Here is a 23,953-nt window from a genome sequence, read left to right on the forward strand (position 1 = left end):
ATAAAGTAGAACAAAAACAACTAAGAATGAATAGTACAATTGACATGCTTGATTCAACATAATACATAGTATGTAAAGAAAAAGTAGATGTTCTTAACAGATATGCCTGAAACATTTATATTTTCCATGCATTAGGACACAGAGAAAATATCAAATTCCAAAACTTGGCATAATTTAGGCCCCCATTCTCTGGCCACAATGTAAACAAAACAAGAAACCAACCTATTTAGAAACTTAAAGTAACTTACATAGTACTTTGGTTTAAGAAGAAAATCAGGATGCACGGCAAGTTGGCAGCATAGGGAGGTGTGGAATTTAGTTAGTCCCTAGACCAACTAGTAAATAGCCAGGAATAGTAAATAGTCTGGAACACTGGAGGACATCTGTGACTGGACACATATCATACCCCAGTCTGGAATGGGTGAAAAGGCCAAGAACACAGCATAGAACTGTAAGTAGAGCTCCCCAAACTGTGGAGCTGGCGCCCCTCCCCACTGGCATGGCAGGCTGAGTTGGAACCTTCTCTGCGGAAAACAGAATCAGTCTACTAGGAGCAAGGGAAGGTAGCTCAATCAAGCTCCAATTGCGGTTTTAACTAATAAATTGGACTACTGAATACAAGCTATGAGCACAGATAGACTGGGAGCAAGCAGGAAAGGAACCCTGAGGTCTCTCCCAGCAGAGAGGAGGCGGGACTGATGGAAAATAATAATAATAATAAATGAATAAAAACAGAGGCTTTTGGAGTTGGCTTGGCTCAGAATACTGGAAAAGGGCTGTGTCCCAGGAAAAGGGGCCATAGAACCAGGTACCAACTCTGGTCAACCAGCAAAACTTGGGGGCTGGGGACTGGCTCTGAAAGGGGGATTTCTTTCTTTTTTCTTTTTTTTTTCTCATTCTAAGTAGCTCATTAGAGAAAGCCTCGGGCATTTTCAATTGTCAGCACTGACCCAGGCAAGGGTGGAGTTAAGATAGGGAGACAAATGAAGAAGTCAAGTGAAGGAGATAATTCCCTAAAGGTGTGTCTTCTCTAAGAAAAGGGGGTTGGGCCCAGCTCAAGTGGCCATCCTCCCTCAGACAATTCAGGCGCCAGGGCCTGGAGAAAAAGAAAAAAGAAAAAAAAAAAACATAAATAGCTTAATCTTGGCTTCTGACTCACCCTTGGCCCCTAGCAGGAACAGGGTCTGCTGAGAATTAGAGGCACTGCACCTCTTTATGCTGGTGGGGAGCTGCGGGCTGACAAGCACCACCTGCTGGGCAGGACAGGAAAAGCAGAGAGTCTAGAGGCCTCACAGGAGGGTCTGACAACCTTCTAGGTCTCGTCCTCAGGGAAACTTGTTACTGATTACACCCTCCTCCTGAGACCTGGACACATCTGGTCTGGGAAAATCTGACTGGGGTAATCAAGGAAACCAGATGCTTAGACAACAAAAAATTATGAGTCACAGTAGGAAAAACGAAGATATGTCCCAGTCAAAGGAAGAAACCTACACTTCAAATGAGATACAGGAATTAAAACAACTAAATAAAGATGTTCAAACAAATATGTTAAATCAAATCAAAAATCAAATCAATGAGTTAAGGGAAGGTATGGCAAAAGAGATGAAGGATATAAAGACATTGGGCGAACATAAAGGAGAACTCAAAAGTTTGAAAAAAAAAATTAGCATAACTTATGGGAATGAAAGGCAAAATAGAAGAGATGAAAAACACAATGGAGACATACAACAGCAGATTTGAAGAGGCAGAAGAAAGGATTCATGAAATAATCCTTTGTTAATTGTAACAAAGGCAATGTACCAAAGCTAAATGTCTATAAGAGGGGGATGTAAGGGAAGGGTATGTGGGATTCTTGGTGGTGGTGGTGCCTGACATTTTCATTGTATTTTATTTTATTTTTATTTTTCTTCTATGTTTTATTTTTTCTTCTTCAAGTTTTTTCTCCTCTTTCTCTTTCTTTGTGGAAGAAATGGAAATATCCTCATATAGCTGTGATGGCGAATGCATACCTATGTGATTATACCAGGAATCATTGACTGTTTACTTAGGATAGATTGTATGGTATGTGAAAAAACTATTATTAAAAAAAACAGAGGGATATGAATGAGTGCTGGAGAAAATGTGGAGAGAAGTATGTACCTCTTCCCTGTTGGTGGGGAAGTAGAATGGTACAGCCCATGTAGAAGGCAGTGTGGTGGTTCCACATGAAACTAAGAATGGATTTGCTATATGGCCCTGCAACCCTGTTATTGGGTTTATACTTGGAGGAACTGAGAGCAGGGACATGAGTGGACATTTGCACACTGGTGTTTATGGTGGCAGTATTCATGATTTTCAATGGATGGAGGTGGCCTAAGGGTACATAGACCGATAAATGGAATGGAGAACTGTGGTCTATACATACAATGGAATATTGAGCAGCAGCAAGAAAGAATGAGGTTGTGATGTATGCAACTATGTGAATGGACCTTGAGGACAGTATGTTGACTGAAATAAACCAGAATTGAAAAGACAAACATTATAGCGCCTCACAGATATGGACTAACTATAATGTGCCAACTCCGAGAATTGAATCTGAGAGCACAGGTTATCAGGGCAAGGCTTATTGTAAAGGTTCCTAAATTGTAAGCTCTTACAGTAGTCACATCCATTCATGAGTTGTAATGGTTATTTTTAAATTCTGAGATGCTGAGCTGTTTGTGTATAACCTGGTCCATCCCTGGAACTTCAGGTATCTATGTGACAACTGAGACTCAGAGCCAGAGTTCAGCAGCTATGAAAGTCAGCATTACCCATACAGCAACTGTTAAAAAGGCTGAAAAAGAGATCAAATTTCAATTAGAGATATGAATGAAATGGACTTGGTTGGGACCAAGGTAATCAGACTAAAGGGTAAAGGATGGTATCAACCGTGCTTTAAAACTTCAACTTCTATCTGAGACTAAAGGAAGAGATGTTTATTTGGTGCAAAATCTATATTTTCTGTAGTATGCTATATAATTGAACTTGTATAGTCAGTTTATTCAAACGTCATAATTACATGGAACTTTGAATGGGGATAAGATCTGGTTGCTTTGTACAGGTTAGCCTGAAGCCCTGATAAATCCTAGAGTAATTTGGGCAGAGAGTAAAATGTATTTGCAAAGTCACCTTGAAGGAGTGGGGGAAAATGTGGAAATATTAAACTTCCCCTCCTAGGGAATTCTTGATATTTTTGTAAGCATTGGGGACTACCAGTTTAGTAGGCCAAGCCCTTAATTTTGGGGCATGCTTTTATGAAGCTTGTTACTATAAAGGAGAGGCTAAGCCTACTTGTAATTGTGCCTAAGAGTCACCTCCAGAGAAGCTCTTTTGTTGCTCAGATATGGCCTCTCTAAGCCAACTCAGCAGCTGGACTCGCTGCCCTTCCCCCTACATGGGACATGACTCCCAGGGGTGTAAATCTCCCTAGCAATGTGGGACATGACTCCCAGGAATGAGCCTGTCCCTGGCATCATAGGATTGAGAAAGTATCCTGGACCAAAAGGAGGGAGATAAATGAAACAAAATAAAGTTTCAGTGGCTGACAGATCTCAAATGGAGTCGAGAGGTCATTCTGGAGGTTATTCTTATGCATTATATAGATATCCCTTTTTAGTTTTTAGTGTATTAGAATAGCCAGAAGGAAATACCTGAAACTGTTGAACTGCAACCCAGTATCCTTGATTCTTGAAGACAATTACATAACTATATAACCTACATGGTGTGACTGCGTGATTGTGAAATGCTTGTGGCTCACAATTCCTTTATCCAGGGTATGGAAAGATGAGTAGAAAAATGGGGACAAAAAGTAAATGAATAATAGGGGGGGAGGAGGGGAATGAGATGTTTTGAGCATTCTTTTTTACTTTTGTTTTTACTTTTATTCTTATTTTTATTATTTTTATTTTTATTTTTTGGAGTAATGAAAATGTTCAAGAATTGATCATGGTGATGAAGGCACAACTATATGATAGTACTGTGAACAACTGATTGCACACTGTGGATGATTATATGGTATGTGAATATATCTCAATAAATTGCCTTTTTTAAAAAATGCAGACTACTTAGAAATTAATGACTATGAGAATAGGCAAAGCAGTAATCAATGGAAAATTTAGAGTCCTAATTTCATTTATTAGAAAACAAGATTGGAAATAAATTAACTAAGCACTAAACTGAGAAAGGGGGAAAATTACATAAATTAGAAAGATGTCATTTATAAAGAGAAATCCAACAATTAATGAAACCGAAGACAAAAGAAAGTAGCCTTGATAAATAAAACCCAAAGCAGATCATTTGAAAAGACCATCATAAAAGACTAACTTCTAGAAAACTTGATCAAGGACAGAAGATGGAGAACACACATGATAAAGTTTAGGAACAAGCACAGGGACAAAACTACAGCTATGGAAGAAATTAAAAATTATAAGGCAATAAACAGTATATCTAAGTGTATATCAACAAACTTAAACATGTAGATTAATTGGATTATTTCCTAAGGAAACTATGAATTACCAAAAGGGATGCAGAAAGACGTGGAAAATCTAAATGGTCCCATTATCAACAGGAAGAAATGAAGAGACCCAATATACAATCTCCCTTCTTAATTAACACAGATGCATTTGGAACTGCAGTGTGCTTGGCCCTGACGTGGTACTGTCCTTGCCACTAGATGCAATTATAGAAATGAGATGTAGGTGAATATCTGCTAGGATTGCTCGGAAAGGGTCTCGTTTCCCTGTTACAGTTCCCTGCCTCCACCCGACTGGAAGGAGGACTGAAGCTTGGAGGTTGTCAGCCATCCGTCTGGTGACCATAAGGCAGCAAAGCCTGAAGAGCACGTCAACACTCGGGAGGTGGGGAGTGAAAGGAAAGCCTGGGTCCTCAGGGCATCACTGAGCTGCTGCCCCGGCCAGGAAACGCCCTGTCTTGAAATCCTTGCCAAGTGACTCAAACAAGCCTCTTGGGGTTAGGACAATGTTAGTCGAGGTTTCAGTTATTTGCAGTCCAACATATTTCTGACTGAAATGATTTTACGAGCAAGTTCTTGTAAACCTTCCAGAGCAATAATTCTCAGTTTATTAAAACTTTTCCAGAACATCATGTTAGGAGGCAACATAGCAGTGATAAGAAAACTGGACACAAATAGCATGCAAAAGAAAACCAAGTCCAGTCTTACTCATGCACATACATGCAAAAAAGCAAATAAAATATTAGCAAACTGCATCTAGTAGAATAAAGAACAAAAATCATGACCAAGGAGAGTTTATTGGAGGATAATAAGCCTGACCCATGGATTATGATCAAAATTCAGCCTTCTTCCTTCCCCCACCCTCCCATTTCCTGTAATCATCAGGCAGTGGCTGTTGGCCTACCTGCCCTGGGTGAAAACCCTGGCAAATCCCATGGCCTTTCTTCTCATTCTTAGATAGTAGATGGTCCTGTGGTCACTCTGAGTCCCAGTAAACAGAATGTCCTAGCCAAGATGGTAATTGTGCTGGTTTGGATATATTATGTCCCTCCAAAAGACATGTTTTAATCCAATCTTCTGGGATATTTGGATTAAGTTGTTTCCATGGAGATGTGACCCACCCAACTGTAGGTGATAATTCTGATTGAATTATTTCCATGAAGGTGTGGCCCTGCCCATTCAGGATGGGTCTTGATTTAATCACTGGAGTTCTATAAAAGAGCTTACAAACAGAAAGAGCTAAGAGCAGCTGAGAGAGACATTTTGGAGATGGCCGTTGAAATCAGACTTTTGCTGATGCTGGTGGTTGACATGCTTGGAGATGCAGACCGAAGAACATTCAGCTAAGAGAAGAAGCCCAGACTTTGCCCAGGATATGCTAAGACAAGATCCCCAGGCACTTAAAGAGAAACGACCTGGGAGAAAAGAACCAAGAATGCACAGGACCCGAGAGGAGCTGGAACACAACCCAATATCAGCAGACACCAGCCACGTGCCTTCCCAGCAGACAGAGCTTTCCCGGACACCAATGGCTATTTTCCAGTGAAGGTACCCTATTGTTGATGCCTTACCTTGGACACTTTATGGCCTTCAGACTGTAACTGTGTAACCAAATAAACCCCCTTTATAAAAGCCAATCCATTTCTGGTATTTTGCATAATGGCAGCATTAGCAAACTAGAACAGTAATCAAAACACTGAACTTGACTTAATAGCAAAGCTCCTACCCTCTCCCAACATTAGGATGCTTAGGACTGGAACCTTTCCCTGGGAAACAGGTGTGAGGTCTTTCTGCTCTCGCTCTTTCTTTGCTGACTGCTCCCACATTTGTTAACTGCCATTTTGTTCTTGATTAGGGTTGAGAAACAGAGAAGTAAGGAGTTTGCTCAGCTCTCACTTGGCTTGGGAGGCTTCGTGCTTTGAGTCTCGTGAACTGTTAAAGCTGGCAGCTTTATTTCTCCTCTGTGGGGTGATGTTCATGGTCTTTGGGACATTGCCTGCTGCGGCCATCCTGCAGTCCCCTTGACCAGCCCTAGAGATTTGGTTTCTGCCCTCTTTCTGCTAAGATTTCCTTCTCCCTCCAGGCAATCCTATTTGAGTCAACAGCTTCTCCTCCAACTAGCTCACCATGTTTGGTCCATGGGAAACACATTCCTCATCACAAGACTGGTTTTCAAAGTGTGATCCCTGGACCAGAAACATCAGCATCAACTGTGACCAGTAGCACGAGTGTCACCTGGGAACTTCGTAGAAATGCCAATTTGGATTCTATTGAATCAGAAAGTCCAGGGGTGAGGCCCAGCAATCTGTGTCTTCTAGTTTGCTAATGCTTAAGTGGAGGATGGCCAATGGTGTCCGGAAAACCTCTGTTAGCTGGGAAGGTACATGGCTCGCGTCTGCTCCAAAGTTCTGGTTTCAAAATGGCTTTCTCCCAGGATGTTCCTCTGTAGGCTGCAGTTCCTCAAAAATGTCACTCTTAGTTTCTCTTGGGGTGTTTGTCCTCTCTTTGCTTCTCCAGAGCAATAGTCTACTTTCAATGGCCGTCTTCAAACTCTCTCTCATCTGCAGCTACTCTCTCAGCTTCTGTGCATTCTTCAAAGTGTCCCTCTGGCTGTAGCAAGCCTGCTCCTTCTGTCTGAGCTTATATACTGCTCCAGTAATCAAGGCCCATGCTAAATGGGTGGGGCCACGCCTCCATGGAAATGATCTCATCAGAGTTCTCAGCTACAGTTGGGTGGGTCACATCTCCAAGGAAACACTCAAAAGGATTCCAATCTAATCAGCACTAAAACGTCTGCCCCATAAGATTGCATCAAAGAATAGGGCTTTTTCTGGGGGACATAATACATTCAAACGGGCACACTGTGTTTTAGCAAGCCGCCCAGGTGATTGTGATGCAGGCAAAATGAGAACCACTACTCTGACAACTTCTGCTTGTGCAGGTGCAGCCCAATATGGCGGCTCTGCCGTCCAAGTCTTCTTGCCCTCTCACCTTCCACGGTGAGAGCTAGACACCAGCAGGCAGTCTCCTTTGCTTTCTCAGGGTCAGAAGTTGAGCACCAGTTCCCGGTGGGTCCTGTTCATTTTGAACCTCTCCCTGTGGCCTCCTGAAGCTCCTTCCTCGAGGCCCAGGGTTAAAAAGCAGCACCGGCCTCCTGCGCACATACTTGCACCAAAGGCAAGGTAGTGGGGGGTGCAGGGCAATGGCTGTCTGCAGTCTCTTCTCTACAATCTACATCCTTTCATCTTCTTCAAGTAGATGAGGGGCACAGGGTTGCGGAGAAGGCCCCTGGACATCTGCTCTGAAAACACACATATGGTGCTTTGGACATTCACAGCTATTATATCTTGGGGTCTTTGTTTAAACATTAATTTTAACATACTATTAAATAGGAATAATTTGTTATTGAAAAACATATTAGGAGGAAAAAAAACTATAATTATCTCATTAGATGTCGAAAAAACCTCCTGATAAAATTCAACATCACTCCTGATTTAAAAAAAATAAAATAAATCATAGTAGCCAGCAATTTAAGAAAATGTTTCTACACTAATAAACGGTATTAGAAACCACATCAAAAGGCATACTTAATAATAAAATATTAAGAGGGTGACCATTAACGTCAAGAAAGAGATGAAAATGCCCATTATCATCACAATTATTCAATATTATTCTGCAAACCCTAGTGAATGAAATCAAGAAAACAATAAGATGAACACGGTTCTGATATGCAGAAATTCCATTACCATGATTTAGTTAAATAATACTAGTCTTCCAACAAGTTTCCAATTTCAGCTACCAAGGTATATTAACTTTAGAATTTGTGAGGTTGAGACTGTTTTCTAGTTTTAATGATAATGTATCTTTTTCTTATGTTTTTTGCCTGTTCATTCCATTTCATTTTAGGGAAGAAAGTGTACTATTCAAAAATTTTTAAATTATAATTTAACACATATTTTGAAGAGTTCAAGTATTCACAATCTTTAGACATCAGGACTGTGATCTCTCGGAGAAATGACTGACTCCCATGGCTGTGGCAAGAAATATACAGAATAAACACGGAACATCTTTATTGCACCAAGAAACAAGAAAGTCATCAAAAATTTCTAGGATTTTATCAAAAGGGAGCCAATTTGAATAAACCCTCACTGGCCAAAGATGGGATAATTTGCACATCATTAAGGATATTAACTGCAATAGAATTTAAAAATAACAATTTAAATTTAAGAGTTTGTAATGATGGTAATGTAAATAAACAAAACAAAGCCATTTGTTTTCTTTGGAGGATGCTTGGAAACCAACTCATTATTTTGCCTTTCTGTCCCTCAGGATAACCCAATAACTAATAACAGGAAGTTTCTCCTGATAAAAAGTGTGTCCACTTGGCCAGGTGATGGTGCCCAGGTGTCTGGTCAAGCAAGCACTGGCCTAACCGTTACTGCAAGGGCATTTGTGGCTGGTTAATAAACCAGAAGGCTGGTTTATTACATCAGCTGTCAATGGACTGCATCTGTGGCTGATTATATCATTGAAGGGCATGTCTTCCACAAAGAGAGAATTCAATCAGCTGGATTTAATCCAAGCAGTTGAAGACTTTTTTTTTTTTTAATCATCATTTTATTGAGATATATTCACATACCACGCAGTCATACAAAACAAATTGTACTTTCGATTGTTTACAGTACCATTACATAGTTGTACATTCATCACCTAAATCAATCCCTGACACCTTCATTAGCACACACACAAAAATAACAAGAATAATAATTAGAGTGAAAAAGAGCAATTGAAGTAAAAAAGAACACTGGGTACCTTTGTCTGTTTGTTTCCTTCCCCTACTTTTCTACACATCCATCCATAAACTGGACAAAGTGGAGTGTGGTCCTATGGCTTTCCCAATCCCATTGTCACCCCTCATAAGCTACATTTTTATATAACTGTCTTCGAGATTCATGGGTTCTGGGTTGTAGTTTAATAGTTTCAGGTATCCACCACCAGCTACCCCAATTCTTTAGAACCTAAAAAAGGTTGTCTAAAGTGTGCGTAAGAGTGCCCACCAGAGTGATCTCTCGGCTCGTTTTGGAATCTCTCTGCCACTGAAGCTTCTTTCATTTCCTTTCACATCCCCCTTTTGGTCAAGAAGATGTTCTCCATCCCACGATGCCGGGTCTACATTCCTCCCCGGGAGTCATATTCCACGTTGCCAGGGAGATTCACTTCCCTGGGTGTCTGATCCCACGTAGGGGGGAGGGCAGTGATTTCACCTTTCAAGTTGGCTTAGCCAGAGAGAGAGGGCCACATCTGAGCAACAAAGAGGCATTCAGGAGGAGACTCTTAGGCACAAATACAGGGAGGCCTAGCCTCTCCTTTGCAGCAACCGTCTTCCCAAGGGTAAAATTTATGGTAGAGGGCTCAACCCATCAAACCACCAGTCCCCTATGTCTGTGGTCATGTTAGCAACCATGGAGGTGGGGTAGGCGAATACCCCTGCATTCTCCACAGGCTCCTCAAGGGGGCACTACATCTTTTTTTTTTTTTCCTTGTTTGTCTTTTTTCTTTTCTTTTTTTTTTTTTAACTTTCCCTTCTTTTTTAAATCAACTGTATGAAAAAAAAAGTTAAAAAGAAAACAAACATACAATAAAAGAACATTTCAAAGAGACCATAACAAGGGAGTAAGAAAAAGACAACTAACCTAAGATAACTGCTTAACTTCCAACCTGTTCCTACTTTACCCCAAGAAAGTTACATAATATAGCAACATTTCAGTGAACTTGTTCCTACTACATCCATCAGAAATTAACAGACCATAGTCATTTCTGGGCATCCCCAGAACGTTAAATAGCTTATCTGTTCTTCTTGGATTATTGTTCCCCCTTCCTTAATTGCTCTCTACTGCTAGTTCCCCTACATTCTACATTATAAACCATTTGTTTTACATTTTTTAAAGTTCACATTAGTGGTAGCATATAATATTTCTCTTTTTGTGCCTGGCTTATTTCGCTCAGCATTATGTCTTCAAGGTTCATCCATGTTGTCATATGTTTCACCAGATCGTTCCTTCTTACTGCCGCGTAGTATTCCATCGTGTGTATACACCACATTTTATTTATCCACTCATCTGTTGAAGGACATTTGGGTTGTTTCCATCTCTTGGCAATTGTGAACAATGCTGCTATGAACATTGGCGTGCAGATATCTGTTCGTGTCACTGCTTTCCGATCTTCCGGGTATATACCGAGAAGTGCAATCGCTGGATCGAATGGTAAGTCTATATCTAGTTTTCTAAGGAACTGCCAGACTGACTTCAAGAGTGGCTGAACCATTATACAGTCCCACCAACAATGAATAAGAGTTCCAATTTCTCCACATCCCCTCCAGCATTTGTAGTTTCCTGTTTGTTTAATGGCAGCCATTCTAACCAGTGTTAGATGGTATCTCATTGTGGTCTTTGCATCTCTCTAATAGCTAGTGAAGCTGAACATTTTTTCATGTGTTTCTTGACCATTTGTATTTCCTCTTCAGAGAACTGTCTTTTCATATCTTTTGCCCATTTTATAATTGGGCCGACTGTACTATTGTCATTGAGTTGTAGGATTTCTTTATATATGCAAGATATCAGTCTTTTGTCAGATACATGGTTTCCAAAAATTTTTTCCCATTGAGTTGGCTGCCTCTTTACCTTTTTGAGAAATTCCTTTGAGGTGCAGAAACTTCTAAGCTTGAGGAGTTCACATTTATCTATTTTCTCTTTTGTTGCTTGTGCTTTGGGTGTAAAGTCTAGGAAGTGGCCTCCTAATACAAGGTCTTGAAGATGTTTTCCTACATTATCTTCTAGGAGTTTTATGGTACTTTCTTTTATATTGAGATCTTTGGTCCATTTTGAGTTAATTTTTGTGTAGGGGGTGAGGTAGGCGTCCTCTTTCATTCTTTTGGATATGGATATCCAACTCTCCCAGCCCCATTTGTTGAAAAGACCATTATGGCTCAGTTCGGTGACTTTGGGGGCCTTATCAAAGATCAGTCGGCCATAGATCTGAGGGTCTATCTCTGAATTCTCAATTCGATTCCATTGATCTATATGTCTATCTTTGTGCCAGTACCATGCTGTTTTGGCAACTGTGGCTTTATAATAAGCTTCAAAGTCAGGGAGTGTAAGTCCTCCCACTTTGTTTTTCTTTTTTAGAGTGTCTTTAGCAATTCGAGGCATCTTCCCTTTCCAAATAAATTTGATAACTAGCTTTTCCAAGTCTGCAAAGTAGGTTGTTGGAATTTTGATTGGGATTGCATTGAATCTGTAGATGAGTTTGGGTAGAATTGACATCTTAATGACATTTAGCCTTCCTATCCATGAACATGGAATATTTTTCCATCTTTTAAGGTCCCCTTCTATTTCTTTTAGTAGAGTTATGTAATTTTCTTTGTATAGGTCTTTTACATCTTTGGTTAAGTTTATTCCTAGGTACTTGATTTTTTTAGTTGCTATTGAAAATGGTATCTTTTTCTTGAGTGTCTCTTCAGTTTGTTCATTTCTAGCATATAGAAACATTACTGACTTATGTGCATTAATCTTGTATCCCGCTACTTTGCTAAATTTGTTTATTAGCTCTAGTAGCTGTATCGTCGATTTCTCAGGGTTTTCTAGATATAAGATCATATCATCTGCAAACAATGACAGTTTTACTTCTTCTTTTCCAATTTGGATGCCTTTTATTTCTTTGTCTTGCTGGATTGCCCTGGCTAGCACTTCCAGCACAATGTTGAATAACAGTGGTGACAGCGGGCATCCTTGTCTTGTTCCTGATCTTAGAGGGAAGGCTTTCAGTCTCTCACCATTGAGTACTATGCTGGCTGTGGGTTTTTCATATATGCTCTTTATCATGTTGAGGAAGTTTCCTTCAATTCCTACCTTTTGAAGTGTTTTTATCAAAAAGGGATGTTGGATTTTGTCAAATGCTTTTTCAGCATCTATTGAGATGATCAATTGATTTTTCCCTTTCGAGTTTTTAATGTGTTGTAATACATTGATTGTTTTTCTTATGTTGAACCATCCTTGCATGCCTGAAATGAACCCCACTTGGTCATGGTGTATGATTTTTTTAATGTGTCTTTGGATTCGATTTGCAAGTATTTTGTTGAGGATTTTTGCATCTATATTCATTAGGGAGATTGGCCGGTAGTTTTCCTTTTTTGTAGCATCTTTGCCTGGTTTTGGTATTAGATTGATGTTAGCTTCATAAAATGAGTTAGGTAGTGTTCCATTTTTTTCAATGTTTTGAAAGAGTTTGAGTAAGATTGGTGTCAGTTCTTTCTGGAAAGTTTGGTAGAATTCCCCTGTGAAGCCATCTGGCCCTGGGCATTTATTTGTGGGAAGATTTTTGATGACTGATTGGATCTCTTTGCTTGTGATGGGTTGGTTGAGGTCTTCTATTTCTTCTCTGGTCAGTCTAGGTTGTTCATATGTTTCCAGGAAATTGTCCATTTCTTCTACATTATCCAGTTTGTTGCCATACAGTTGTTCATAATATCCTCTTATAATTTTTTTAATTTCTTCAGGATCTGCAGTTATGTCACCTTTTTCATTCATTATTTTGTTTATATGGGTCTTCTCTCTTTTTGATTTTGTCAGTCTAGCTAGGGGCTTGTCAATCTTGTTGATCTTCTCAAAGAACCAACTTTTGGTGATATTTATCCTCTCTATTGTTTTTTTGTTCTCTATGTCATTTATTTCTGCTTTAATGCTTGTTATTTCTTTTCTTGTACTTGGTTTAGGATTGGTTTGCTGTTCATTTTCTAGCTTCTGCAGTTGATCCATTAGTTCTTTGATTTTGGCTCTTTCTTCCTTTTTAATATATGCGTTTAGTGCTATAAATTTCCCCCTTAGCACTGCTTTTGCTGCATCCCATAGGTTTTGGTATGTTGTGTTCTCATTTTCATTCGTCTCTATCTATTTAGCAATTTCTCTTGCTATTTCTTCTTTAACCCACTGATTGTTTAGGAGTGTGTTGTTTAACCTCCAGGTATTTGTGAATTTTCTAAGTCTCTGATGGTTATTGACTTCTAATTGTATTCCATTGTGGTCCGAGAATGTGCTTTGAATAATTTCAATCTTTTTAAATTTATTGAGGCTTGTTTTATGTCCCAGCATATGATCTATTCTGGAGAAAGTTCCGTGAGCACTAGAAAAGTATGTGTATCCTGGTGATTTGGGATGTAATGTCCTGTAGATGTCTGTTAAATCTAATTCATTTATCAGATTGTTTAGGTTTTCAATTTCCTTATTGGTCTTCTGTCTGGTTGATCTATCTATAGGAGAGAGTGATGTGTTGAAGTCTCCCACAATTATTGTGGAAACATCAATTGCTTCCTTTAGTTTTGCCAGTGTTTCTCTCATGTATTTTGTGGCACCTTGATTGGGTGCATAGACATTTACGATTGTTATTTCTTCTTGCTGAATTGCCCCTTTTATTAGTATGTAGTGGCCTTCTTTGTCTCTCAAAAAATCCCTGCATTTGAAGTCTATTTTATCTGAGATTAATATTGCTACACCTGCTTTCTTTTGGCTGTAGCTTGCATGAAATATTTTTTTCCATCCTTTCACTTTCAGTTTCTTTGTGTCCCTGTGTCTAAGATGAGTCTCTTGTATGCAACATATTGATGGTTCATTTTTTTTGATCCATTCTGCGAATCTATATCTTTTAATTGGGGAGTTTAATCCATTTACATTCAACGTTAAAACCGTGAAGGCATTTCTTGAATCGGCCATCTTATCCTTTGGTTTATGTTTGCCATATTTTTCCCTCTCTCTATTAATATCCTTTATTGTACCCATACCGAATCTCTTTAGTACTGAACCTTTCTCCAAGTCTCTCTGTCCTGTCTTTGTTTCTCTGTCTGTAGGGCTCCCTTTAGTATCTCCAGTAGGGCAGGTCTCTTGTTAGCAAATTCTCTCAGCATTTCTTTGTCTGTGAAAAATTTAAGCTCTCCCTCAAATTTGAAGGAGAGCTTTGCTGGATAAAGTATTCTTGGCTGGAAATTCCTCTCACTCAGAATTTTAAATATATCGTGCCACTGCCTTCTTGCCTCCATGGTGGCTGCTGAGTAGTCACTACTTAGTCTTATGCTGTTTCCTTTGTATGTGGTGAATTGCTTTTCTCTTGCTGCTTTCAGAACTTGCTCCTTCTCTTCTATGTTTGACAGTGTGATCAGTATATGTCTCGGAGTGGGTTTTTTTGGATTTATTCTATTTGGAGTTCGCTGAGCATTTATGATTTGTGTATTTATGTTGTTTAGAAGATTTGGGAAGTTTTCCCCAACAATTTCTTTGAATACTCTTCCTAGACCTTTACCCTTTTCTTCCCCTTCTGGGACACCAATGAGTCTTATATTCGGACGTTTCATATTATCTATCATATCCCTGAGGTCCATTTCGAGTTTTTCTATTTTTTTCCCCATTCTTTCTTTTATGCTTTCATTTTCCATTCTGTCATCTTCCAGGTCACTGATTCGTTGTTCAACTTCCTCTAGTCTTGTACTATGAGTGTCCAGAATCTTTATAATTTGGTCAACAGTTTCTTTAATTTCCATAAGATCATCCATTTTTTTATTTAGTCTTGCAATGTCTTCTTTATGCTCTTCTAGAGTCTTCTTGATTTCCTTCATATCCCGTACTATGGTCTCATTGTTCATCTTTAGTTCTGTGAGTAGCTGCTCTAGGTGCTGTGTCTCTTCTGGTCTTTTGATTTGGGTGCTTGGGCTTGGGTTATCCATATCGTCTGGTTTTTTCATATGCTTTATAATTTTCTGTTGTTTTTGGCCTCGTGGCATTTGCTGAACTTGATAGGGTTCTTTTAGGGTTTGTAGACCTATTGAAGTCCTTATCTCTAATTTATCAGATCTACAGCTTCGTGGAGTACACTTTCTCTAACTAACCAGCAGGTGGCGTCCACGAGCCACCTGTTCTCCACAAGCCAGTTCTCCCCTGCTTAGCCTTTTTGGTGAGTGGGGGAGTGAGTCTTGTGGGGCCCAATTGGTGTACCAAGCTTGCGTGTGTAGTTGGTGTTGCCTGCCCTGTATGTGGGGCGTGTTTCTGGGCAGTCAGGGAGGGGGGGTGGCCCTAACAATCAAATCTCCCTGATGATCCTAGAGTTTTAAAGCTGCTGCAATAGTCTAATCCTTCAGTTCAGTCCTGCCACAGTTTGTCTCTGCCACTGACCCACAAGTCTTTGGTATTGGCGTATGGCTCCTGAGACTTGCAAGTGGGCCCCTCTTCCAGGCTGTGCACCCCGGGTCCTCTGTTGAGGGATGACTGTGCTATGTCACAGGTGAGTGCCATCCCCCCAGGGCAGTTCTGGGCTGCTGGGCTGTGTAGGGAGGCTCCCAGTCTGCTCAAATGATGGCTGAATGGGGCTTTGTTAATTCACACTGCTCCACCTTCCCAGCTCTGGGACATTCAGCCGAGGTTGCAGGGAAGGCTAATGTCCACGCCCAGTTTTGTGGTGTGTGCCTGTTATTTGAAGCACTTCCGTCACACTGGGTTGTCTGGGGCAGCTCTGGGCTATGGGGCTGGCGATGGGCAGGAGTGTTTCCTGTCCACCAGGATGGTGGCTGTGAACGGACACCCCCCTTTTCTTGGGAAGTTGTGTTGTTTAGTGAATTTTCTCAGCCACTGGATTATTGCCTTTTGTCTCAGAGCTCTCTTAGTTCTGCTCTTGACTTGACGTGCCCAAATTTCAATTCTTTGAAGCTTTCTGTATTGGGCTTCTTAGAGTAATTGTTTTAGAAAAAGAAAAAAGGATTTTAAAAAAAAAAAAAACGGCCCTCCTCAGAGATCTAATGGGTTATTGAAATGCTAATAGACAAAGCAACCAGGGCCATTAAGGAAAGGTCCACAGGGCAGAGAGATCAGCTTTGCTTCGGGATTTGCATATGCGCCTCAAGGCCTGATCTCCGCCCTTCCCCTTTCTGTGTTCACCAGAACTCCAAAAATCCTCTGCTTTTATTTTGGAGTTTTTCGTGTTGTTTTTTTTCTATGCCTGTCTCCTCTCTGCTGGGCTGGCTGCTCTCAGAGTCTCTGGTGTCTGGTCTCAGTCTATCTATGATTGGAGTTTGAATCAGTAGAATGAGTTTCCGATAAGAGCAGCCACTGCAGTTCTCCCTTCTCCTTCCCGGAGCTGACAGCCCCTCCTCCCCCGGGACTGAGCCTGGCAGGGAGGGGCGTGGGTCCCCTGGCCGCAAAAACTTACAGATTTCGCTGATCTCAGCAGTTCCACGTTTTCATGAGTGTTGTATGAAGTATGCCCAAAGACAGATTGCTCTGTGGTGTCCAGTCCACGCAGTTCCTGGCTTTTTACCTACTTTCCTGGAGGAGTAACTAAAACTTACAGCTCACCAGTCTGCCATCTTGCCCCGCCTCTCAGTTGAAGACTTTTAAGGGAAAAGAGAGAGAACTTCCACTTCTTCTTCAGCCAGCCAGCCTCTCCTGGGAGTTCATTAAAAACCTTCATCAGAGTTACCAGCTCACTGCCTGCCCTATGGAATTTGGACTCGTGCATTCCCAACAGTTGCATCAGACACTTCTATAAAATCTTATATTTACAGATATCTTCTGTTGATTCTGTTTCCCTAGAGAACCCTGACTAATACAGAAGGATTCCAGGTAATAAATGAATGATCGCATTAGAATATCATCATTCTGCAACCTTTATTGAAAAAAAGAGATGACTAAATATTACGTACTTCCTGATAGAAATACACACTTGCCTCCTGATACCAAGCATTTCTGCCAAATAAAGCAAACCTGAATGTGATTGAAGTTCTGAATTTATAGAAATACAGCTGATGGAGGAACATGTTAAGCAATACCACAGGGATCCCATCAGCAAACACAGACACGGGAAACACTACAGCACAAATGATCTGGTTTCCTTGACCCAAACAAACAAGTTACAAGGAATAAAAGATGCAAGTGGTTGTACCTGATGATACCAAAAGAGACTAAAGAGATATCATCTAATCTTAGTGTATATCTTTATTTGGATCCCAATTCAAACATGCAATTATCACATAATAATAAAGATAATTTGAAGACAACAGGCAACATTTGAAAACTCACTATATATTTGATTTGATGCATCAGAGACTTATTTTTAATTTATCTTAAGGTGATAATGGTATTGTGTGTGTGTGTATGTGTGTGTATGCCATGGACGTTTGGGGTGACATACAGAAATGTTTGTGGATGGAAGAAAACAAAGTCTGGGATTTTCTTAAAAATAACTGCAGATATGTAAATACTACCTCAATTAAAACAATAACTAGAAACACGAGGGAAGTGTGGGGGGGTATAGATGAAACAAGATTTGCCACGCACTGATAATTAATTAGCTGGTTGAATGGTAAATCAGGTTCATTAAACTAGTCTCTCTAGCTCCGAAAGTGTTTGAAAATTACCATAAAAGGAAAAAAAATTTCTGGGGGTACAATTAAACTATGTACTTATTTTATGTGCCCCAAAGTGCTGAATACATAGTAAAGCACTAAATGAATACTTAAAAAGCCATTTAGATTAAGAGACTGTCATAAGATTTCTTAATCATTGAAAATAAACTATGTTGTTTACCAAAAACATTCTATTATTCCACTAAAGTTATTGATTAGAACAAAAAAAAAAATGATCACAAAAATGTTCCAAAGTATAAGATCCAGTTTATTTGGCTAAAAACTATCTTTATATATAATCATTATTATCATGTATGGATCGTCATCACAATGTGGATGATCATTAAGAACTAATCAAATAGATTCTTCTACGTTGAATTCAGTGATAGAAGCATTTCTGAATTTTTTGTCCCCGAATTAAGACGAACAGCTCACTCTGAGATCTTTAGCCCAAGCAGGGGCAGGCGAGGCGTAGCCTGCCTTCTCGGCTGCGGAATGCTTCTGGAAAGGACCCCGAAGAACCTGCTGGAGAAGACGGACCTAGCAAACAATTTCAGTAAGAAAACAGGGACTTTACTAATTTCTTAGAAGATACCAGTTTTAAGAAACTAGGAATTCTAAGTTTCTAAAATGACAAGGTAAATTTTAAATTGGTTTGAGAATACTTATACATTTTATGTTTTATTAAAACCTCAACCATAGTTGATACTTAATATTTCTATTATTCTACAGAAAGTCCCTAAGTACCACTTCTGGACTAAAACAGGGGAGTAGGTATGCAAAGTATCGTAAGACTACCAGTAGGTCCTGGTAATTTAAATCATAAGATTCCTTTGCTTCATTAGGAAGAAAATTATAATTTTATAATTTTACAAAAATTAAAGGCTGTTAATGATTTGCAGTCTTTCCAAATCGAGGGCATGAATCCCTACTCATGCTGTTTCCTCTGTTGTAGTTTTGCCCCATTATAATAAAGTGAGGCAACAAAGAACATAACTTGTTTCAACAATAATTCTAGATCCAAATGTATATTTTCAGTGGTTCTGTCACTTCCTCAGGTATTAATAAGGCAAGAAAATGCCTAGTTCTGATAGAAAAAGATGGATGATTATCTATACTAAGAAAGTAAAGCCAAGAGCTCAAACAAAGCCTATGACTGGATTACTAACACTTTAAACAGGAAGTCTCTGATGGGAAGACTGCAGCCTCATCCATAGGCTTCTTACTTTGCTTCTCCCGGGGAGCTTCCTATATGCAACCTTTCATTGAAGTTAGTTGCATACCCAATCTCACCTATTAGTCTAAAAGCTTCCTGAATGGATTTTACATTTTCTAAAAAACATATTTATATACACACATACACACACACATACATTTTTCCACCTCCACAGAACCTTGCATAGAGTGGATACTCAAATGCGTGATGAAAGAAGGTAAACACCAGTTGTACGTGCAAAGGTTTAACATCTTTTTCTCTTCCCACATGAGAATTTGACTTTTAGTTGACTCTCCGGGTCTGTTTCCCTGGCAACCCAACAAGGTGGATGTCGGCTGTTATCACCCGCAGCACCACCCATGCCATCTGCAGCTGGACCGGGGGAAATGCCCACGTGGGACAGATGCTCTAGGCTTTCCTGATGCTTTGGGTCGCTCCTGTTGTGAGGCAGGTCTGAGGGACCACTGGGAACGATGCCCATGGAGCGGTTACAAGAGATCCAGGCTGCCATGGAGCAGCGAGTGTCAGGCCCGGGCTGCCCCTGCCTGACACGGAGCTTACCTGAGGACCTGAGCTACAGCGGGCCCTGCTGCGGGGAGTCCTGAGACCGAGGAACACCTGAGGTTGCCCCGGTGGCAGCCATGGTTCCTGTCCTTTGTCTCTCTGAGTAGACTGAGGCCAGGTGTGGCCTGTGGAACCTGTGAATCTGAACACGTACCTGCACCTAGAAGACCCCCTAGTGGGCACTGCCTTGGTTCACAAATACAAGTTTGAAGAAAGGAAGAGAACAGGGAAGGAAGGAGAAACAGGCCAGCAAAACAACTTGCTAAACTGTTTAGTTTCTCCAGCTTGGACAAATTCACCCAGAGAGAAATTCCAAGTTGCCTCCCTTCCCCTTGTATGTTCTGAATCCCATAAAAAGGTTAAATTTTAAAATATGTTATTTTCTAACCTGAAAACCCAGAATTGTCAGACCTAATAAAATACCAAGATAAAAGGTTAATGTGAGTTCCAAAGCACAAACTGCAGAACTATCTTCCCTGTCATGTCACTCTGGTGAGTGAGTAGTGAGTACAGGGCAGGCTGTGATAAGAATGATTCTGAGGCTCAGCCCAGTGCTGGAAATGGCGCCATGACCATCAGCAGTGTCTGCTACAGCACAGGACAGGCGAGAGGCAGCCCCCGTGCCAGGGCCCTCCCTGGTCTAAAAAACACACTGCGACAACACAGAGTGAACCCTAATGTCAAGCACGGACCACAGTTAACAGTTAATTATATAAATATTGGTTCATCAGTTGTAACAGAAAGCACACAAATGCAAATGTTCATATAGAAAACTGTGTAAGGAAGAATATTTGGGGACTGGGTATTTTCTGCAAACTTACAATTAAAAAATGAGAAAAAAAAACTATGTGCAATGCATTTTAAAACCATTAATATGAAATATTTGAGGCATACAAGGTTTGCAGAAAAATATGAGTACCTGCGTAGCCTCCACTCAGCTTAAGAAACAAAATACTTCCAATATGGCTGAAGCCCTAACTCAAATTTCCTCCTAACTGCAAAGTCAGCACTGCCCCCAAGTTGATGTCTATCACCCCCATGCTTTTGGTGATATTTTTACTACATGAGCATGTATCCCTAAGTAACTTGTAGTATGGTTTTACATGTTTTTTACACTATATTTAAGTGGTAGCACATGGTATGTATTTCCTTTACAACTTGCTTGTTTCACTTAACATTGCACGAGATTGTTCCATGCTAACGCGTGTAGCTCTAGTTCATTCAGCATCTCTACTGTTGAGAAATTAACTTAACGTGGGCCCAGGTTGGTGACGCCATGGATACCTGGAAGTTAATTTAACATGGGCCCAGGTGGTGACACCCTGGATATCTGGCAGAAGCAAATGCTAATTCCCTCTGGAGAGATGCACCTTCAAATTAGCCTTTACAGGATTTCAAACACATGCTCGCAATCCAAAATTCTGATACACATACAATAAACCATAGAATCTTCAGAAGTTCAAATAATAAATAAACTTATGTTATGAAAGGAATATTTAAAAATTTAAATACATAAAAGAATACACAAAAAATGTGAGAAAATGATTCAGTATTTAAAAAGAAAAGAGGTACAAGGCAGAGAGTACTGTGGGAAGATACTGTTGGCAATGGTAGAGTTTAGCATGTCTACAAATATATAGGTGTGTTTAAAATATGATACGTTAAATTAAATAAAAATCAATAAAAATAAACATAGGAGAGTCAACCACCTTACCTCTGAAAAATCATTCATTTGTGCCTTTCGCACAGCAGATTCGGCCATCCAGTTCTTGAGCACATATCTAGGATTAACAGCTTAAACAAGGGTGAAAAAGTACATTTTGGTATAGTAAATTACTAAATCGAAACAGGCCATATTTCCTCACCACTGAAACCAGATGACCTTTAAGAATTTTTCTGGAAGGTTCAAAAGAGAAGCAATTGTCAGTATCAGTCCATTTTGATCATTTTTAAGCAACATACAGCATTTATATCTTGTGGTACAAAACAAACTTTTTTTTATGTCAATATCATGCTTTGCTTTTCAGTGTTTCATCATTAATTTATTATCTTCTCCATTTTCAGTTCACAGAGCATTTTTTAAGGCATGGTGAAAGCAGTTAATTCATCTGAATTAGGGCTGTAGCCTGAGCAGAGAGGGAAAAATAGACTCACTTTTACCATCGTCAAGCAGGGAGAAAAGGTCTGACCCAGTAGGAGTGTTTAAAGGAAATGCCGCCTCGGGCCAAACAGAAAAGGTCATGTGCAAGCAAAATCCTTTATAAATCTGTAGTTTTGACAGTTGTGCACAATTTTTCATATTCAAAAGTATGCATACTTTTTAGAAGAATTCCAGAAAGTATATCTTTATTTTAGATGAGCCTCTTCCAAACCAATTTATCAGCTGAGAGGGTGGGGAGCAGGGGGTACTCTCTCCCCACTGGAAAAACAGCAGGTCTGAGGGGATGACAGAAACCCCTCAGTTTCATGATTCTCACCAGCAGCTTCCGAGTTACTTGAAGAGATGGAACGCAAACATTCCATTTTAACCTGGTTTTAAAGATCTGCCGAGGTATGGTGGAGAATATAAAACCGTGACCTAATTTCTGTTGAGTGTCTGTCCTCGGCACACGGAGGAAATGCCTGCCTCATGACCAGCGTGTACCATTTGCAAGGTGGCAGGCTGGAGGTCTGGGGCTAGGCTCGGGGTCGGTTCAGCAGCCAGGCTCCAACCCACGATCTCAGCTTGGTTGGCACTGACCTCTCAACAGCTGTGTTTCAATCAGCTGGCCACAGCGACCAAGTAACTTGAAGCATCACGTGGAAAATGTCTTTGATCGTCTGCCACAAATTCTCTACTAGGCCCACAGCAGGCACCAGGAAAAGCAGGAGAACTATGCTGACAATTTTTTAGAATTACAGCCAACCTAATTGCATTGCAGATGCAGATATTCTAGGGCTTTTGTTTATTGGGTTTTTTGTTTTTCCTCCCTGGTAACCTAAAGCCCTTCATATAATGCTGGATCTACTAAGATAACATGCTTTAAATAAATAGAAATATTTCATTTGGGGACATCACAACTCTTTCCTCTTGGAATCCTAATGATCTTATTCTTTCCATTAAAAACTGCAGAAAGGCCCATTTCCTCTGTCATCTTTATGGCCACAGTGATAAACACCATGAGAAACATCAGCATCTTTAAATTTGAAACCACCACGGTTTTCCTGGGCATCACAGTAATCAAAAGCATTCATTAAACACAGTTTAACGTGATCCTGGGCTGGGCACTGTGCAGCCTGAAAGAGAAATTAACAATGTCCTTTGCTAGTTTACGATCTCAGAGTTAAATGGAGGCCTAAGAAAATGGATATTGAGTGTTTTTTTACAAATATATTTCTAAAAGAACCTTTAAAACACTTACCTTAACGCTCCCATTATTTGCATCTTGGAACATTTCTAAAAATTTCAATAGCACATCTTCCCTTAATATACTATTGATTTTTAATCTGTTTTTTAGATGATACATAGCGGCAATCCCAGTGCCTCTAACTTCCCTGCAACAAGTATATTTAATCTCCACTAAAATAAAATAGCAAATATTTACTGAGTACCTATTATTTGCCAGCCACTATCTCATTGAATTTGTATGGAACAAACCATGACGTAAATACATTTCATAGATGAGGAAACATAAGTTAAGAGAGGATAATAGGATAGAAATGATCTAAAATTGGATTGTGGTGCTGATCACACAACTTTTTAGATTTAGTTTAAAAAAAAATCATTGTCATAACCATCATTATGAAGCAAAGCTCAGCCTTGAGCTCCCTAAATTTCTTTCATTTTAACGTCATCTGACCTGTCATAACCAAAGAAAGCCAAGTATTAAAGACCACTGACTCATTTTCTTCTTCCGACTTCTTCTTTCTCTTTCCTGCTGGGATTGTCCATATTCTGGGCTCGTCTATAAATTCTGTACATGTGTCCAAGTGGCAGAAGCGACTGGCAACTAAATCCATGCTGAACCCCAAAACAGATTACACACTTCAGTATAAAAAAGTGAATCTGTAATAAACTTGCTTTTATCTCTACAACAATGTCTTGAGTTCCAGAAGCAATCTCATTCCCTAACCTCACATGAAAATGTGAGCATCACCCTTAGTTCATCCATGGGAGCAGCTACTGGGTCTCTAAGTCCAAGGGCTGTCCTAATGTCTTTGGTTTTGCTAGAACCCACACTGCAAAAGAACTGACTTCCATTTG

General features: G+C 40.0%; 2 protein-coding genes across 11 annotated transcripts in view; both read right to left on the reverse strand.

Annotated features, from left to right (window-relative positions):
• The window catches only part of LOC119535544 (ankyrin repeat domain-containing protein 26-like), a 961,331-nt gene that overhangs the window by 243,056 nt on the left and 694,322 nt on the right, over positions 1-23,953 (reverse strand). The window lies entirely within an intron of this gene.
• Positions 7,232-23,953, reverse strand: part of LOC119535552 (protein adenylyltransferase SelO-like) — a 45,110-nt gene continuing 28,388 nt past the window's right edge. For 3 of the 6 annotated variants that reach the window (XM_037837919.1, XM_037837918.1, XM_037837915.1), the window contains 2 exons: positions 21,425-21,504; positions 17,206-18,470 (listed from right to left, as the gene is read on the reverse strand). In XM_037837919.1, the coding sequence (XP_037693847.1) occupies positions 18,348-18,470; positions 21,425-21,504 (203 nt within the window). In that variant the 3' untranslated portion in view covers positions 17,206-18,347. Of the gene's footprint in view, positions 7,794-17,205; positions 18,471-21,424; positions 23,711-23,953 lie in introns of those variants that run through there. The other 3 variants (XM_037837917.1, XM_037837916.1, XR_005217200.1) reach the window with 3 other exon arrangements.

Source organism: Choloepus didactylus, chromosome 5 (genome assembly GCF_015220235.1).
Source record: "Choloepus didactylus isolate mChoDid1 chromosome 5, mChoDid1.pri, whole genome shotgun sequence".
Taxonomy (NCBI): Eukaryota; Metazoa; Chordata; class Mammalia; order Pilosa; family Megalonychidae; genus Choloepus; species Choloepus didactylus.